The 19,213-nt window shown below is 41.9% G+C and overlaps 1 protein-coding gene across 2 annotated transcripts in view; it reads left to right on the forward strand.

The window, feature by feature from the left end:
• pola1 (polymerase (DNA directed), alpha 1) overlaps positions 1 to 19,213 on the forward strand; it is a 295,953-nt gene that overhangs the window by 65,557 nt on the left and 211,183 nt on the right. For both annotated transcript variants that reach the window (XM_073045628.1, XM_073045629.1), the window contains exons 20-25: positions 154 to 329; positions 3,106 to 3,235; positions 8,656 to 8,775; positions 13,802 to 13,913; positions 15,262 to 15,386; positions 16,666 to 16,815. In XM_073045628.1, the coding sequence (XP_072901729.1) occupies positions 154 to 329; positions 3,106 to 3,235; positions 8,656 to 8,775; positions 13,802 to 13,913; positions 15,262 to 15,386; positions 16,666 to 16,815 (813 nt within the window). The remainder of the gene's footprint in view (positions 1 to 153; positions 330 to 3,105; positions 3,236 to 8,655; positions 8,776 to 13,801; positions 13,914 to 15,261; positions 15,387 to 16,665; positions 16,816 to 19,213) is intronic.

Below are 19,213 nucleotides of genomic sequence, written 5' to 3' on the forward strand. Positions count from 1 at the left end.
GGTGTGATTGCTTCATTGACTGTACTCGGGGTGGGGGGTGGGGGGTGGGCAGGGGTTCCAGATCCTCCAGACCAATTGGCCTACTGACATTTTCTTTTTGCAGAGCTGACCTTCCGCTCAATGATTCCATTTGCCATTACTGTTTTATTAAAGGGTCGTGGAGGGTTTGCAGAGAAGAATGCAGCTTGTGGTAGGCTGATTTGTGACGTTGAAATTTCTGCGAAAGAGTTAATCCGCTGCAAGAGCTACAGCCTAACTGAACTGGTCCACCAGATCCTCAAAGCTGAGAGGGTCGTCATTCCTGCCGAAAATATTCAGAATTTTTACAGGTGGGGGCTATTTGTCTTGTTTGTAAGTGAGAGTTTTGATTGCATGCCAAATCCCAGTATAATGAAGTCCAGGGCAGAAGGAGAGGGCACTTAACTTGGGCCTTACAATTGCCTTACAATTGCAAGATCAGATTTCAACTCTTCAGATATGATTGAAAGCATCCTTTGTCCAATCATGATTCCGGTCTGAAATGGACTTGAAGTGGGAATTTCATAGCTCTTCTCCCTCCTTCGTTACAGATGACAAAGTGCGATGCAGTTGTAGCAATGCACAAAATGGTGGAGAAACGTAGCAGGTCAGGCACATCTATGGAGGGAAATAAACAGTTGATGGTTCAGACTGAGATCCTCCACTTGGAAAGAAAGAGGAAACCAGCCAGAATAAAAGGCATTGATGTTAGGAACTGGGTGGTGATAGGTGAAAGAGGCAAAGGGCTAAAAAAGAAAAAGAATTCAAATAGAGGACAGCAGACCATGGAGTAAAAGGAAGGAGGTGAGGATCCAGACAGAGGAAGGTGTATGTGATAGGAAGGTCTTGAGGGGAAAGAGAAGGGGTAAAAGGGCAGAAGGGTTTGGGTATTTGCGCAGAGGGGAGTGGTTACCGGAAGTCAGAGAACTTGTGACTTCCTCATGTTGGAGACTGTCAAAACTGGATATGAGTATGAGGTGCTGCTCTTCCAATCTGTGTTAGCCCTCAGCAAGGCAGTAGAGGAGGCTGTGGACAGACATGTCAGTGTGGGAATGGGAAGTGGAATTGAAATGGCTGCCAGGGGAAACTAGGCTGTTACAGCAGATGGAGTGAAAGCCCTCAACTAGGTAAACCCTCCAGTTTGTGTGGGTTTCACTGATGTAGAGGAGGCTGCACTGGGATGCAGTTTATGTATCTCTGATAGTGAAAAAAATTGGTGAAAAGCACTTTGTCTGAGCTGAAGCTCTGAATGAAGATACTGGCTGCCTGAAAAGTAGTTCAATTAATTGGTTCTTGCAATACATCTTGTCCATTTAGCAGGAACATACCGGATCATGCTGTCTTAATGGCATTCTTGTAGAGAATATAAATGGCTAGAAACTACTCTGATGGGATAGGATTTAAAAAATGCAGAATAAAGACAATAGACAGTAGGTGCAAGAGTAGACCATTTGGCCCTTCTAGCCAGCACTGCCATTCACTGTGATCATGGCTGATCATACACAATCAGTACCCCATTCCTGCCGTCTCCCCATATCCCTTGACCCTGCTATTTATAAGAGCTCTATCTAACTCTCTTTTGAATGCATCCAGAGACTTGGCCTCCACTGCCTTCTGGGGCAGAGCATTCCACATATCCACCACTCTCTGGGTGAAAAAGTTTTCCGCATCTCTGTTCTAAATGGCCTACCCCTTATTCTTAAACTGTGGCCTCTAGTTCTGTACTCACCCATCAGCGGGAACATGCTTCCTGCCTCCAGCGTGTCCAATCCCTTAATAATCTTATATGTTTCAATCAGATCCCCTCTCATCCTTCTAAATTCCAGTATATACAAGCCCAGTCGCTCCAATCTTTCAACATATGACAGTCCCACCATTCCGGGAATTAACCTTGTGAACCTACGCTGCACTCCCTCAATAGCAAGAATGTCCTTCCTCAAATTTGGAGACCAAAACTGCACACAAAACTCCAGGTGGGGTCTCACCAGGGCCCTGTACAGCTGCAGAAGGACCTCTTTACTCCTATACTCAATTCCTCTTGTTATAAAGGCCAGCATGCCATTAGCTTTCTTCACTGCCTGCTGTACCTGCATGCTTGCTTTCATCGACTGATGTACAAGAACACCTAGATCTCGTTGTACTTCCCCTTTTCCTAACTTGACTCCATTTAGATAGTAATCTGCCTTCCTGTTCTTGCCACCAAAATGGATAACCTCACATTTATCCACATTAAACTGCATCTGCCATACATTTGCCCACTCACCCAACCTGTCCAAGTCACCCTGCATTCTCATAACATCCTCCTGACATTTCACATTGCCACCCAGCTTTGTGTCATCAGCAAATTTGCTAATGTTACTTTTAATCCCTTCATCTAAATCATTAATGTATATTGTAAACAGCTGCGGTCCCAGCACCGAACCTTGCGGTACCCCACTGGTCACAGCCTGCCATTCCAAAAGGGACCTGTTAATCGCTACTCTTTATTTCCTGTCAGCCAGCCAATTTTCAATCCATGTGAGTACTCTGCCCCCAATACCATGTGCCTTAATTTTGCTCTCTAATCTCCTACGTGGGACTTTATCAAAAGCTTTCTGGAAGTCCAGGTACACTACATCCACTGGCTCTCCCTTGTCCATTTTCATAGTTACATCCTCAAAAAAACTCCAGAAGATTAGTCAAGCATGATTTTCCCTTCATAAATCCATGCTGACTCGGACTGATCTTTCTACTGCTATCCAAATGTGTCGTAATTTCCTCTTTTATAATTGACTCCAGACTAATCGTGCTTTTTAAGGTAGCAGCCTTGCAGCACAACCACAAGCCCATTCACCTGACTCTAGATGCATTAACCTACCCACCTGTCTTTGGGATATGGAACTCCCAGAGGTAACCCACACATTCACAGGGAGAACACACAGTTGCTACACAGACGGCATGGGTGATCAGGGCTGAAAGGAATTACTGCAGCCTCAGGGCAGTAACTTGCACTGAAATTGTTGCAAGAAGCTAATTTAGCAAGCTAGTGTTGCTCGTATCTGTTGCTGTATGTTGTGATGGTTTTAACTTTTTGCTCTGTTCCTCCAGTGACTCTCAACAACTCATGCATCTACTTGAGAATACCTGGATGGATGCAAAATACATCCTGCAGATTATGTGTGAACTCAATGTGCTCCCTTTAGCTCTGCAGATAACTAGCATTGCTGGAAATGTCATGGTAATGTAATATTAGTGAATTATGATGTTGAAGCCATTGCTAAACTCTTACCAATTTTATCAGTCTAACTGTGGTTTTACTTTTAAAAGTCGGTTTTTAATTGTTTCAAGTTGAAATATCAAAACAATCTGCCAACAACCTAACTTCTTTTCCCCAAAGTTTTAAATATTCTTGGCTACTGTACATCAACATTCAATATTGTAAACTGATCTATGTATTTCACCTGTGTGTAAGGCTATGCTAGATGCACTGTAAATCCTACAGTCAGCAATGTATAATTCGCTGTGTGATGAAATATGCAGTAGTTTCCCTGCAATGTGGTGGGAGTTTGCCCTTGCAAGGAGAACAGGCAGGCAGAGACTTTGGTTATACGGTATTGCACTTGGCTGTTTGAGTATATAGTTCTATCGTCATCATATGGTAATCAAAATTTACCAAAGCTGAAGCCTATTAATGTTATTGCCCAACAACACCAATCTTAATTCAATGACCAACTTAACATCTCAATGAATTTTTTTAAATGTACCTCATTTAACTTAAAAATGATTTATCTTACTACTTATGGAACCCTACAAATGTTATTTATGCACAGTTTTTATGATGCTTACTTTCAGTCTACCTTGATCTTACTTTTATAATTGGATTTTTGTATCAATATTTGTAGTGACTAAGTCCATTGTGGATGTCTGCTGACACAATATAGCTGCAGGTCTCTGCAGTTGTTGCACTCCTCAGTCTGTCTATCCCAAACTCTGCGAGGCTTAGCTTTTCTGTCCTTTTTAGACTTTCAGTTTTCCCCCTCAAATGGCTTTTGCTTCTGCTGAAGTTTGAAATTTCTGTTGTGGCTCATTCTGGCTCCGAATGGTTCTTGCTTTACATCCACTGAAATACTCTTTTGTTTGAAACTTTCTTTTGCAACCTTCATGGTTGTCATGTTGTTTGTAGTTTGGCACTGACCAGCCACTGTTGCTTCCTGTGTTCAGTGACTTGTTTTTAGTCTAATGGACAGTTAGCTTTCCAATACATCAACTACCACATCATTTTATCCCACTGATGCCCACACTTGTCCATTGAATTTATTAATTCAGCAGTGCCTGTTATTCCATTTAGTAAGTATCTCACTAGTTTTCTAGTCCATGAACTCACTATTTTTCATTTGCACTACTTATTTACCTCCTTTTCTTGTAGCTTGTAGTAATTTCCTGTGTCTTGCACTCTGCTGCTGTCTCTAAGTAATAATCTTCACACTTTGTGTCAATGATAATAAAACAGATCCTGAGAAGAATTTTTATTTCCTCTTCCACTCCCATGGTTTATTTAAGTTCATTACTTAGTTCTGGGATGTTGCTGTCAACCTTGGTTTGCACTTCACTTGCAACTTGGTCCCCCATCATGTCCCTCATAATCTGAAGTGGGCTGATTGGGAGAGGAAAGGGGCTCATTATGGAGTGTCAGAATGAGGAAGTTGTAAAAACTAGAGTTGGGGAACTCACTGTGAGCAGAACAATATGTAGATAAGCCTACAACAGGAGAGGCTGTACTTGATTTGGTATTGGGAAATGAACCTGGTCAGGTGTCCGGTCTCTCAGTGGGAGAGCATTTTGGAGATAGTGATCACAATTCTGTCCCCTTTACCATAGCATTGGAGAGAGATAGAGACAGACAAGTTAGGAAAGCGTTTAATTGGAGTAAGGGGAATTATGAGGCTATCAGGCAGGAACTTGGGAAGCATAAATTGGGAACAGATGGTCTCAGGGAAATGTATGGCAGAAATGTGGCAAATGTTCAGGGGATATTTGTGTGGCATTCTGCATAGGTACGTTCTAATGAGACGAAAGGATGGTAGGGTACAGGAACCATGGTGTACAAAGGCTGTTGAAAATCTAGTCAAGAAGAAAAGAAAAGCTTGTGAAAGGTTCAAAAAAACTAGGTAATGATGAAGATCTAGAGGATTATAAGGCTAACAGGAAGGAGCTTAAGAATGAAATTAAGATAGCCTGAAGGGGCCATGAGAAGGCCTTGGCGAGCAAGATTAAACAAAACCCCAAGGCATTCTACAAGTATGTGAAGAGCAAGAGGATAAGATGTGAGAGAATAGGACCAATCAAATGTGACAGTGGAAAAGTGTGTATGGAAACGGAGGAGATAGCAAAGGTACTTAATGAATACTTTGCTTCAGTATTCACTATGGAAAAGGATCTTGGTGATTGTAGGGATGACTTACAGGAGCATATAGATGTTAAGAAAGAGGATGCGCTGGAGCTCTTGGAAAGCATCAAGTTGGATAAGTCGCCAGGACCGGATGAGATGTACCCTAGGCTATTGTGGAGTTGAGGGAGGAGATTGCTGAGCCTCTGGCTATGATCTTTGCATCATCAATGGGGATGGGAGAGAACTGGAGGATTGGAGGGTTGCAGATGTTCCTTTATTCAATAAAGGGATTAGAGGTAGCCCAGGAAATTGTAGACCAGTGAGTCTTACTTCAGTGGTTGGTAAGTTGATGGAAAAGATCTTGAGAGGCAGAATTTATGAACATTTTGGAGAGACATAATATGATTAGGAATAGTCAGCTTGGCTTTGTGAAAGGCAGGTTGTGCCTTACGAGCCTGATTGAAATTTTTGTGGATGTGACTAAGCACGTTGATGATGGTAAAGCAGTAGATGTAGTGTATATGGATTTCAGCAAGGCATTTGATAAGGTACCCCTTGCAAGGCTTATTAAGAAAGTAAGGAGGCATGGGATCCATGGGGACCTTGCTTTGTGGATCCAGAATTGGCTTGCCCACAGAAGGCTAGGAGTGGTTGTAGATGGGTCATATTCTGCATGGAGGTCGGTAACCAGTCGTGTGCCTCAGGGATCTGTTCTGGGAACCCTTTGCTTTGTGATTTTTATAAATGATGTGGATGAGGAAGTGGAGAGATGGGTTAGTAAAGTTGCTGATGACACAAAGGTTGGGTGTGTTGTGGATAGTGTGGAGGGCTGTCAGAGGTTATAGCGGGACATCAATAGGATGCAAAGCTAGACTGAGAAGTGGCAGATGGAGTTCAACCCAGATAGGTATGAGGTGGTTCATTTTGGTAGGTGAAATATGATGGCAGAATACAGTTTTAATGGTAAGACTCTTGGCAGTGTGGAGGATCAGAGGGATCTTGGGGTTTGAGTCCATAGGACACTCAAAGCTGCTATGCAGGTTGACTCTGTGGTTAAGAAGGCATATGGTGCATTGGCCTTCATCAATCGTAGGATTGAGTTTAAGAGCCGAGAGGTAATGTTGCAGCTATATAGGACCCTGGTCAGACCCCACTTGGAGTACTGTGCTCAGTTCTGGTCACCTCACTACAGGAAGGATGTGGAAACTATAGAAAAGGTGCAGAGGAGATCTACAAGGATGTTGCCTGGATTGGGGAGCATGCCTTATGAGAATAGGTTGAGTGAACTCGGCCCTTTCTCCTTGGAGCGAAGGAGGATGAGAGGTGACCTGATAGAGGTGTTTAAGATGATGAGAGGCATTGATGGTGTGGATAGTCAGAGGCTTTTTCCCCAGGGCTGATATAGCTAACACAGGAGGGCACAGTTTTAAGGTGCTTGGAAGTGGGTACAGAGGAGCTGTCAGGGGTAAGTTTTTTATGCAGGGAGTGATGGGTGCATGGAATGTACTACCCGCGACGGTGGTGAAGGCGGATATGATAGGGTCTTTAAGAGCCTCCTGGATGGGTACCTGCATATTGAAATCCACATGACTATCGTACCATTGCCCTTTTTACGTGCCTTTCTGTCTCTTGTTGTAATTTGCATTCCACATCCTGTTTGGAGGCCTGTATGCAACTCCCATTGGGGTCTTTTTACCCTTGTAGTTTCTTAACAGGATTTATGAACATTTGGAGAGGCATAATATGATTAGGAATAGTCAGCATGGTTTTGTCAAAGGTAGGTCGTGCTTGATGAGCCTGATTGAATTTTTTTGAGGATGTGCCTAGACACATTGCTGAAGGTAGAGCAGTATAGGTAGTGTATATGGATTTCAGCGAGGCATTTGATAAGGTATCCCCTGCAAGGCTTATTGAGAAAGTAAGGAGGCATGGGATCCAAGAGGAGCTTGCTTTGTGGATCCAGAATCGGCTTACCCACAGAAGGCAAAGAGTGGTTGTAGACGGGTCATATTCTGCATGGAGGTTGGTGACCAGTGGTGTGCCTCAGGGATCTGTTCTGGGACCCTTTCTATTTGTGATTTTTATAAATGACCTGGATGAGGAAGTGGAGGGATGGGTTAGTAAATTTGCTGATGACACAAAGGTTGGGGGTATTGTGGATAGTGTGAAGGGCTGTCAGATGTTACAGTGGGACATCAGTAGGATGCAAAACTGGGCTGAGAAGTGGCAGATGGTGTTCAGCCCAGATAAGTGTGAAGTGGTTCATTTTGGTAGGTCAAGTATGATAGCAGAATATAGTATAAATGGTAAAACTCTTGGCAATTTGGAGGACCAGAGAGATCTTGGGGTCTGAGTCCATAGAACATCATAGGTTGACTGTGTGGTTAAGAAGGCATACAGTGCATTGGCCTTCATCAACTGTGGGATTGAGTTGAACAGCTGAGAGGTTAATTTTACAGCTATACAGGACCCTGGTCAGAACCTACTTGAAGTACTGTGCTCAGTCTGGTCAACTCACTACAGGATGGATGCGGAAAGGGTGCAGAGGCGATTTACAAGGATGTTGCCTTATGAGACTTGTTTGAGTGAACTTGGCCTTTTCTCCTTGGAGCGATGGAGGATGAGAGATGACCTGATAGAGGTGTATAATATGATGAGAGGCATTGATCGTGTTGATAGTCAGAGTCTTTTCCCCAGGGCTGAAATGGCTAACACTAGAAGACACAGTTTTAAGGTGCTTGGAAGTAGGTACAGAGAAGATGTCAGGGCTAAGTTTTTTGTGCAGAGAGTAATGAGTATGTGGAATGGGTTGCTGACAATGGTAACCCATTGTTGGCAAATACAATAGGGTCTTTAAGAGCCTCCTGGATGGGTACATGGAGCTTAGAAAAATAGAGGGCTATGGTAACCCGAGGTAATTTCAAGAGTACATGTTTGGCACAGCATTGTGGGACGAAGGGCCTGTATTGTATTGTAGGTTTTCAATGTTTCTAGAGTGAAAGGTTTACTAATTTATCACATGCTTACACTAGCACATCCAGTGTGGCACTGAGTAAGGGGAGATATTGTTTTATGTAATTTCTTGACAATTTTACCAAATCCTGATTAAGATATGGGGAATACTCTTTGATATCACTAATAAAGGTTACACTGCTGATGATTCTATGAATGTTACCAATAAACCATGAAAGGAAATGAGTTACATTGGTAGCAAATGACTTTTATTATTGATGAATAATGTGCTTTAAATGTTAATTTATTTCTCTTAGTCGCGTACACTAATGGGTGGCCGTTCTGAGAGGAATGAATATTTGCTGCTGCATGCTTTCCATGAAAAGGACTACATTGTACCTGATAAACCCTCTTTCAAAAAGCATGTGCAAGAACATGTGAGTACTAGTTATTGTATGACTTCCTCCTGCATTGGTTTTTTGATTGCGCTGCTGAGAAGGACTTGTTGCCATAACCATAAGACAGCGGAGCAGAATTAGGCAATTCTGTCCATCATGGCTGATCCCAAATTCCACTCAACCCTATACACCTGCCTTCTTGCCATATCCTTCGATGCTCTGACTAATGAGAAAACTATCAACTTCTGCTTTAAATATACCCATGGACTTGGCCTCCACCACAGTCTGTGGCAGGGTATTCCACACATTCACTACTATCTGGATGAAAAAATTCTGTTCTAAAAGGTCGCCCCTCAATTTTGAGGCTGTGCCCTTTAGTTCTGGATACACCATTAGAGTAAATATCCTCTCCACATCCACCCTATCTAGTCCTTTCAACGTTCAGTAAATTTCAATGAGATCCTCCTCCTCCCCTCTGTATTCTTCTAAATTCCAGTGAGTAGAGGTCCAAAGCTGCCAAACACTCCTCATATGTTAACCCCTTCTTTCTTGGAATCATCCTCGTGAACCTCCTCTGGACTTTCTCCAATGACAACACATCCTTTCTGAGATATGGGGCCCAAAACTGTTGACAGTACTCCATGTGCGGCCTAACTAGTGTCTCATAAAGGCTCAGCATTATCTCCTTGCTTTTATATTCTATTCCCCTTGAAATAAATGCCAACGTTGTATTTGCCTTCTTTACCACAGACTCAACCTATAAATTAACCTTCTGGGAGTCTTGCTCATGGGCTTCTAAGTCCCTTTGCACTTCCCATGTTTGAATTTTCTCCCCATTTTGATAATAGCCTGCACTATTATTCCTTTTACCAAAATGCATTACCATGCATTTCCCAACACTGTATTCCATTTGCCTCTTTTATTGCCCATTCTCCAATTTGTCTAAGTCCTGCTACAATTGCATTGCTTCCTCAGCATGACTTACCCATCTACCTATCTTCGTATCGTCCACAAACTTTGCCACAAAGCCATCAATTCCATTATCCAAATCACTGACAAACAATGTGAAAAGTAGCAGTCCCCATACTGATCCCTGAGGAACACCACTAGTCACTGGCAGCCAATCAGAAAAGGCCCCCTTTATTCCCACTCGTTGTTTCCTACCTGTCAGCCATTCCGCTATCCATGGCAGTATCTTTCCTGTAACGCCATAGGATTTTATCTTGTTAAGCAGCCTCGTGTGGCAACCTTTCAAAGCCTTCCAAAAATCCAGGTAAATGACATCCACTGCCTCTCCATTTGGTGGCATTAAACACCATTCTATTCGTTTGTCAAGTGTTTTGATCTTAGTCATGACCATGGGCATTGCTGGCAAGACCATCAGCATTTGTTGCTTGGCTCCAATTCTCCTTAAGAAGATGATTGCTTTGAATTGCTGTGGTCTGACAAGTTGCAAAGTCCTGGGATTGTGACCCAGCTTTGGATTACACTGATATATTATGAGGTGAGGATGGGGCCTGACTTGGATGTGGTGGTGTTCCCATGCAGCTGCTGTCTGTCATTTTATGTAACTGAAGCTGTAGACTCTTTTGAAGAATTCAGTGTAATGCTGATTGCATCTTGTTGTTGGTGCACACGTCATCCATGGTGGTGGATGATGTAGAGATTCTGGGGTGATATTTTTGCCACACCCATTATAGGGGAGAGTATTGTGTGTAAGGAACGTGAATCACATGCCTTTGGCTACTGGTAGTGCAGCGATTATGTGATTGTCTCATGACTAGTGGAGTGCCGCAGGGATCTGTCCTGGGACCACTGCTATTTGTGATTTTTATAAATGACCTGGATGCAGAGGCGGAAGGATGGGTGAGTAAGTTTGCGGATGACACGAAGATTGGAGGAGTTGTGGATGGAGCTGTAGGTTGTCGAAGGTTACAAGAGGATATAGACAGGCTGCAGAGTTGGGTAGAAAAATGGCAGATGGAGTTCAATCCGGACAAGTGTGAGATGATGCATTTTGGAAGGACAAACCAGAAGACTGAATACAGGATTAATGGTCAGTTACTTAAGTGTGTGGATGAACAAAGGGACCTTGGGGCTCAAATCCATACATCCCTCAAGGTCACTACACAGGTTGATAGGGTAGTTAAGAAGGCCTATGGGATGCTAGGCTTCATTAACAGGGGGATTGAGTTCAAGAGTAGAGAGGTCATGTTGCAACTCTACAAATCTCTGGTGAGACCGCACTTAGAGTATTGTGTTCAATTCTGGTCACCTCATTATAGGAAGGATGTGGAAGCTATGGAGAGGGTGCAGAGGAGATTTACCAGGATGTTGCCTGGTTTGGAGAACAAGTCATATGAAGCAAGGTTAGCAAAGCAGGGACTTTTCTCTTTGGAGCGTAGAAGAATGAGAGGAAGTGGACTTGATAGAGGTCTACAAGAATATGAGAGGCATAGATAGGGTGGATAGTCAGTACCTGTTTCCCAGGGCACCAATAGCAAACTCCAGAGGGCATATGTACAAAATTAAGGGAGGGAAGTTTAGGGGAGACATCAGGGGTAAGTTTTTTACACAAAGGGTTGTGAGTGCCTGGAATGACTTGCCAGGGATGGTGGTGGAGGCTAAAACATTAGGGTTATTTAAGAACCTCTTGGACAGGCACGTGGATGAAATAAAAATGGAAGGTTATGGGGTAGTGTGGGTTTAATACTTTTTTTAAGGATTATATGGGTCGGTACAACATGGAGGGCTGAAGGGCTTGTACTGTGCTGTAGTGTTCTATGGTTCTATGAAGTTTCTGGTCATTGCTACCGATGAGGGTTCATCACAAGTGTAGACAGTTTAGCCTTTCACTTTACTGAAAATAGTCATTGATCATTGCTTGTGTGGCATTCAGTTTGCTACCTACATGGTTAGCTTTATTATCTAACGATGTGCACACTGCCATCACAGCAAACACCCTCACTTCAAATGTCCTAGTACAGTTGAAGCTGACTGGGTCTGGAACATTGTGATGAGGGGTGGCAATACTGATACTAGGGAATAAAGAAAGTTACAGCACAGTAGAGGCCCTTCAGCCCATGATGTTGTGCCAACCTTTTAACCTACTCTACCCTTCCCTCCTACATAGACCTCCATTTTCTATCATCCATATGCCCATCTAAAGGGTTCTTAAATGCCCCACCCCCCACAGGGCATTCCACGCACCCACCAATCTGTGTAAAGAATTTGGCTCTGACATCCCTGCCTCCCCACTTCTACTTTCCTCCAATCACGTTAAATCATGCTCCCTTGTATTAGCCATTTTCACCCTGGGAAAATGTGAGGCTATACACTCAATCTATGTCTCTTCCTATCCTACACACCTCTGTCAAGTCACCTGTCATCATCTTTCACTCCAGAGAAAAGCCCTAGCTTGCCCATCTTCATAAGACATGCCCTCTCGTCTAGGAAGCATTCTGGCAAAGCTCCTCTACACCCTTTCTGAAGTATCCATGTCCTTACTACAATGAGGTGATCAGATCTGAGCATAATATTCCAAGTCCAAACAAGAGGAAAAACTGCAGATGTTGGAAATCCAAGCAGCACACTCAGCAGGCCAGGCAGCATCTATAGAAAAGAATAAACATTCAGGCCAAGAGTTCTTCCAGCTTCTAGGATGTGCACTCTGTTACGTCTCCATTAGGAATCAGAAGGCTGTTTTCAGGCTGGAAGTCGTGACCACTGGCTTGCCAGGTTAGATCCAGGGTTGGTATTTCCTCTTGCTTAGGTGTCTCATTTAGGACTGAAATGAGAAAAATTTTCTTCACATGGATCTTTGGAAATCTCTATTAAAGAGGACTTTGAAAGCACGGTGAGTGACAGATATGTGGATAGGAAAGGGATTTGAGCCAAATGCAGGAAAATGGCATCAGCATGTCAAGGTACCTTAGTCAACGTAGATGAGTCAGGCTGAAATGCTGTTTCTGTGCTGTGTTTTTTGTTATTGTATAAATGATATAAATTAGCATAGAGATAAACTGTCAACCAGCATATTAATGAATTGTGGAATATGAATGAGGGGCTGAATGGCCTACTCATTCTTATAATATTCTGGAGCTACTGAAATGGGACTATTAATGTTGACAGTCATGGTGGGGTCAGTAGATCGAACCTGGTAGGAGAGCAAATTTCCCTCCCTAAAAGAAGGTAGAATATCAAAGATTTTTTTCCCTGATTAAATTTTTTATTCCAGATTTAATTATTTAACCAATTTAATTTTCTTTGACACCACAGTGGGTTTTAACTTGTCTGTATGTCACCAACCCAGTCTCCTGGTCCAATAACCATTCCCACAAAGAATGGAAATGATGTGTCCATTCTTGACAGCCGCAATCTGGGGATTGTTCTGTGCTTAATATGGAAAAAATTGGTTAATGAGGAAATAACTAGAGATCCTATTAATATTATAGGGTGGATGGGTGCTGTATGTATTTTATTTCTGTACCTATATTGTTCTGCTGTAGTGTTCTTTCAATGACATATCACTTGAATACTGAAATCTGGCAGAACGAATCCATTTTCAATTGACAGGCAATTTCAGATGAAGGCAATTGAGTGTCATAATGCTGCAGCAAAATTCTAGACACAGAGAGACGGCTGAGAGGATAGTGTATATAACTGTGGAATTGTAAAATTAGAGATCTGATGAGCTTTCAATGATTTTTTTTATGGGACTTCAGAAAATGCCTACTTTAAAAAAAATTAAGCCTGATTTCTTGATGCATGTGCCTTGCTAGGCTTCTGTTCAGTCTTTTGTCACATGTAGGTGCTCAATTTTAGTATTATTTTTAAAATAGAGGGTCATTTTTTTCTGGCACAATTTACCAAAACTGACTTTTTTAAGCTTTCTGGAACTTGGATGATTTACACACACGATATAAGTGGCAACAGTTGCTCAAGGAAAAGGTCCCAATGCCTCCGGACATCCTGAACTGCTTTTTGCCAATAAATTATTTTTGTTGTGATGTTGGAAATGCTCACAACCTGCAAACAACATGGTCTTTGACTCTTGGACTTTCAGGCAGATGATGATGAGGAACACATTGATGGTGGAGGTGGAAATACAGGGAAAATGAAGAAAGGTCGAAGAAAAGCAGCTTATGCTGGTGGATTGGTTTTGGACCCCAAAGTTGGTAAGTTTAACCATCAAATAAAACTATACTGCATTGTTTTCCTCCTTTTATCTCACATTTTTGTTTTCCATATGATTTTCATCACCCCCTCTTTCAGAAAGCAGGGTGAATTTACTGCTGATAATGTACATATGAGTCAACATGCGTACATTCTGGCAAATTAACTATGGCTAGAAGTTGGCCACTTGCCCTCTCAATCCTGCTTCACCAAACATTAAATTTTGGGTTGATCGGTTTGTAATCTCAATTTTGCATTCTGTCTACCTTTGGTAACTTTTCACTTCCATGCTTGTCAAGAATTTATCTACGTATGATCTACACAGAAGGTGCTAGACGTGCTCAGCCTAATCTCCAGGTTTCAATAGGTACATTTAATGTCAGAGAAATGTATACAATATACATCCTGAAATTCTTTTACTTCGCAAACATCCACAAAAACAGAGTAGTACCCCAAAGAATGAATGACAATTAAATTTTAGAACCCCAAAGCCCCTCCCAGCAAAGCAAAGCCCCCCCTCCCCCACCATCAAAAAGCATCAGTGCCCTCCACCGAGCACTCAGGCGTGCAGCAAAGCATCAATAAAGACACAGACTTGCAGTACCCCAACGACATACCACAGGCACTCTCTCCCTAAGTGTCCCCGTTTCACAGCGAGAGGGGAGACATAACAAAACAGCTTGCCAATTTATGGTGTTAGAAGTCTTTTGCATCGCTTTTTCTGAGTTCTGTACCCAAAGATCTTGGGTTTATAGACATACAGCCAGCAGCCAGCTCACCGCTTTCGATCTTCTGTGTACTACACGACACGCCAGTTTTCTGTGGGGGCACCGACCTCGAATCCGCCCACAAAAATCCAGCACCCTGAAGGCGTGCTGGTCTTCCAGGCCGCGTCAGGCAATATCTATAGAAATAAAAACAGAGTTAATGTTTCAGAGTAAAGACTCTTTGTTGGAACTGGGAAGGAGAAATCAAGTTAGTTTTAAGTTACAGAGAAGGTACAGGATGCAACGTGATGAATCTCCTCTGCCTCCTTGCCTTCTCTGCCTCTGAATTGCAGGTTTTTAACCTGCTCACTACTTGTATTTCTATTGAAATGAATCACTGACTTCCAACACATACTCAGGATGTAGGTTTGTCATTTCTCTCCTGCTAATGGAATACAAGATGCTCAGTCCCTTCAGGGCGATTTGTTCTGTAACTTCGTTTGTCTGACTGATTTGAAAGTAGCATTTGTATAACAGTTGGATGCTTATAATTTTCTTCCAGCATTTTGTGTATGTTGTTCTGGATTTCCAGCATCTGCAGAATCTCTTGTGTTTATGTTTATAATTTTTGTTTTTTTTTCAGGATTCTATGATAAGTTTATTCTGCTGCTTGATTTCAATAGCTTGTATCCTTCAATCATTCAAGAATTCAATATCTGTTTCACCACCGTACAGAGAACTGCCTCAAATTCTCGGAGGAACCTAGAGGTAGGAGCAACATTTCCACTGGTCAGCACATGTGAAGTTTGGAAGATTTGGAATAGAAAGTCAGCTGCAGGACATTCCAAACAAGATGGTGGCCCCTCTGAGGGGAGATTATGGGAGTGGTGTCCCATTCTGCCAGTACCACCCCCCCCCCCCCAGCTCACAATTGAACCCAGTTAACTTATTTTCTTTTGCCACTTATTTCATCTGTCACTGTCTACCATGAGCAAATGTCATGCTCACTGAAAGGAGAATAAACCTTGATGTGTTGAAACCTGATGGGAATATTCAAATAGATGAAGATGTTCGTAGTTTCTTTTGCTGGAGCATTAAAGTGGATACATTTCTTAATGGTTGTGGGTTTAAAATTTGATTTATATTTAGTTGTAACTAATTTCATTACGTTTTGATGAACCTCTAAAATACTGCATGTTGCAGTATAGAGATACATTGCATATTTTATGTATTTTAATGATATTATTGATTGGAAATGGTATTGATTTTTGTCAATGTTTTGATGGTTGGAGAAATTCTATTGAAAGATCTCTTTACTGTGAGAATACTTGGAGTAGTTTTGTTGGCACTTGAAGCAGTAGGACCATTCACTTCTCATCAACTCTCTCAGCAAGCACAAGATCTGAAACCTTAATGGGTCATATCATGCTCACATTTAGGTTACAACCACCTCGTATCTCCACCTTGTTGGCCAGCTTATCCTTGCCTTACATGCTTCATTGCAAATACAAATGAGCTGCAGGTTGGTTAATCCCATGATCTTGCCCACTGTTTCGCTGCTGGATTCAGATCTGAGCACAGACTTAATGAATTTCTGAGTGAGATTTAGTCTGATATGTGTCACAAAACCCTTAAAAAGTGCAGCTAAATCATTTGTTTACATTCTGAACATTTATAATTACATTCTAGGATTTCAAAGTCAAATTTATTGTAATATGCATGTATACATTCCTTGCAGCAACATCACAGGCACATAGCATTAGAGGCTTTTCATTAAATTGTTTTTCTGTTTTTTTTTACAAAACTTGTTTGATTATTTCTCTGATTTTTGTCATTGATGAGTTGACAATGGACCGTAATGGTACTTCTGTAGCAGAGCCTCAGGATCCACTGTATGAGGCCTAGTTGCCACTCAAGGCCTGTCCACTTGGGAGGATACTTGGGCTTTCAAAATCCTGATCAGGTTATTCATCTGTAGGCTGTGAGTTTCGGTGAGTGGGTCCCATTCATTGTCTTTTATTCCCTATAACATTTTTATCCCCCTCAGGGTGATGAACTAGAAGAAATCCCTGAAATACCAGATCAAGATCAGGAGATGGGTATTCTGCCCAAGGAAATCCGGAAATTGGTTGAGAGGCGGCGACAAGTTAAAAACTTGATGAAACAACCAGACTTAAACCCTGATCTCTACTTGCAGGTAATTGTCCATCTCTTTGCAGCTTTATTTCTGAACCAAACAAAGGCATGCTAGTTGGAGTTTCTTATTGTGCATGCAAATATGCTGAGTGGCCGTGAAGATTGATGGACAATGCTTTTGGATCTGACTGCAGAAATAATGAAGTGTCTTTGTCACTGAGGGCATCATGTTAATGGTACTTCAGAATCAGGTTTATTATCACCAGCATGTGACATGAAATTTGTCAACTTAGCAGTTCAATGCAATACATAATCTAGCAGAGAGAGAAAATATAATAATAATTAAAATAAAATAATAAATAAACAAGTAAATCAATTACTTATATTGAATAGATTATTTAAAAATATGCAAAAACAGAAATACTGTATATTTAAAAAAAAGTGAGCAAGTGTCCAAAGCTTCAAAGTCCATTTAGGAATTGGATGGCAGAGGGGAAGAAGCTGTTCCTGAATCACTGAGTGTGTGCTTTCAGGCTTCTGTACCTCCTACCTAATGGTAACAGTGAGAAAAGGGCATAACCTGAGTGCTGGAGGTCCTTAATAATGGACGCTGCCTTTCTGAGACCGCTTCTTAAAGATGTCCTGGGTACTTTGTAGGCTCATACCCAAGATGGAGCTGACTAGATTTACAACCTTCTGCAGCTTTTTTCGGTCCTGTGCAGTAGCCCCTCCATGCCAGACAGTGATGCATTCTGTCAGAATGCAACTATAGAAGTTTTTGAGCATATTTGTTGACATGCCAAATCGCTTCAAATCCTAATAAAGTATAACTTAATTGACTTACAGAGTTTACTTTATTTAGTAACATTCTATATACACTCAGACCCCACTGAACGCTGAGGAGCTAGAACACTATGTAAACTAGTGCTATTTAGGGTCATTATAACATTACGTAAATAGACGTGTATGCCTGATTTAAGAAAAATCAAACCTGAGATGTATGATATTTTATATACACACAGTAATTTGTGGAGTAACAAACATGCAAGCAGGCCTAACCTGTACATCAGTGGAGCAGCAACACATGGCAGCAGCAGTGGGGGGAAGTGGGTGGTGGTTACACCTTACAGGAGGGACCAGGCTGCAGGTCCTCCTCCAACTCTGGCTTCTTCAAGTAGGCGTCAATATTTTCCCAAGTTTCCTCTCATGAGGTAGAACAGCAGCAGGAAATCATGTTGAGAACACCTCTCCTTGCCTTATTATTTCACTCTCAGTCAGCATCAATGAACCGGTCCATGATTTGTGTGACCGTGGTGATGCTAGTGCTGAGGAAAGTTTTAAAATAATTGTTTTGATTGATGATATAACCAGTTTCAGAGGCGCAAACATCAACCTGACGCTCGCCAGCTTCCAAAACCGTAAAAATTGCAGTTTTGCATCCATGCTAATGTTTTTCCGAGACATTTTAGATGTACTATCCTTACTGGAAGTTGCAGCCTGTTTTCCAGACATGAAGAGTGAAAAAAATGGAATAAATTGGCAAGGCAGCAAGAATGTTTACACAAGTGGGGAAGGCAGAGTGTAAACTAATACGTGATTGGCTGTGAGTGGCTCAGAACACATGTTCAGTGCTCTCATTGGCTGATTGAAATTTTACTGTAATGGCAGTTGCTCTTCAGAAGTTTTAAGTGTTATTTAGAATGAATTTTTGCCATTAAAAAAATTTCAATAAAGAATCGAATAACTGCTTTGTAACCAAACAGCGCTATGCAGGGTCTGAGTGTATCGGAATCATTACCATTGTTAAAACAGTGATGTATTGCTAAGCTCAGTATATTGGCTACAGCTGCCTATGGCTGCCACCAGCCTTCCAAAGCACATTTGTATGCATCTAATATGATTCTGTCAGAGAGAATTTGAAGGGTAAAGGCACCCACTGATCCGTCTTGGGCAGTGGCAGGGCTTTCCATGGAAAACAATTCTTGCCAGCAAAAAGGTGACAGCAAGTCAACTTTTTTCCCTTACTACTCTGGAACTGGCAATGTTGGAATGTTTCGACCATCAAAAACATTCAAAAGCTATTAAAGTTCTTGTGAACACATTAAGTATTTTTGATAGTTTTTTTTAAATGTTGAAACATTAAAAATCTATATTAACCAGAACTTGCGATTTCCTTTGAAGTCACTTTGCCTTCATTGAAAGCATTCACTTGGACGTCCGTCTTGAGCAGATTGTCCAGAAGCGATGCTTTTGAATGTCAGCAACTTCCTCCTGCCATGCTGAACCCCACAGTGGCCTCTGCGTCACAGTCCAGTCACCTGCCTTGAGATGATCTGGTGACAGCAGCCATTTCTTACCCATGTAAACTGTCAGTGGCTGTCAGTCAAATGTCAGTGCTGTACCAGTTTCTTCTACATTTCTTTGCAATGTCCAGGACCGCTGATCTTTTTAAATGAAAT

This window comes from Hemitrygon akajei, chromosome 5 (assembly GCF_048418815.1).
Source record: "Hemitrygon akajei chromosome 5, sHemAka1.3, whole genome shotgun sequence".
Lineage (NCBI taxonomy): Eukaryota > Metazoa > Chordata > Chondrichthyes > Myliobatiformes > Dasyatidae > Hemitrygon > Hemitrygon akajei.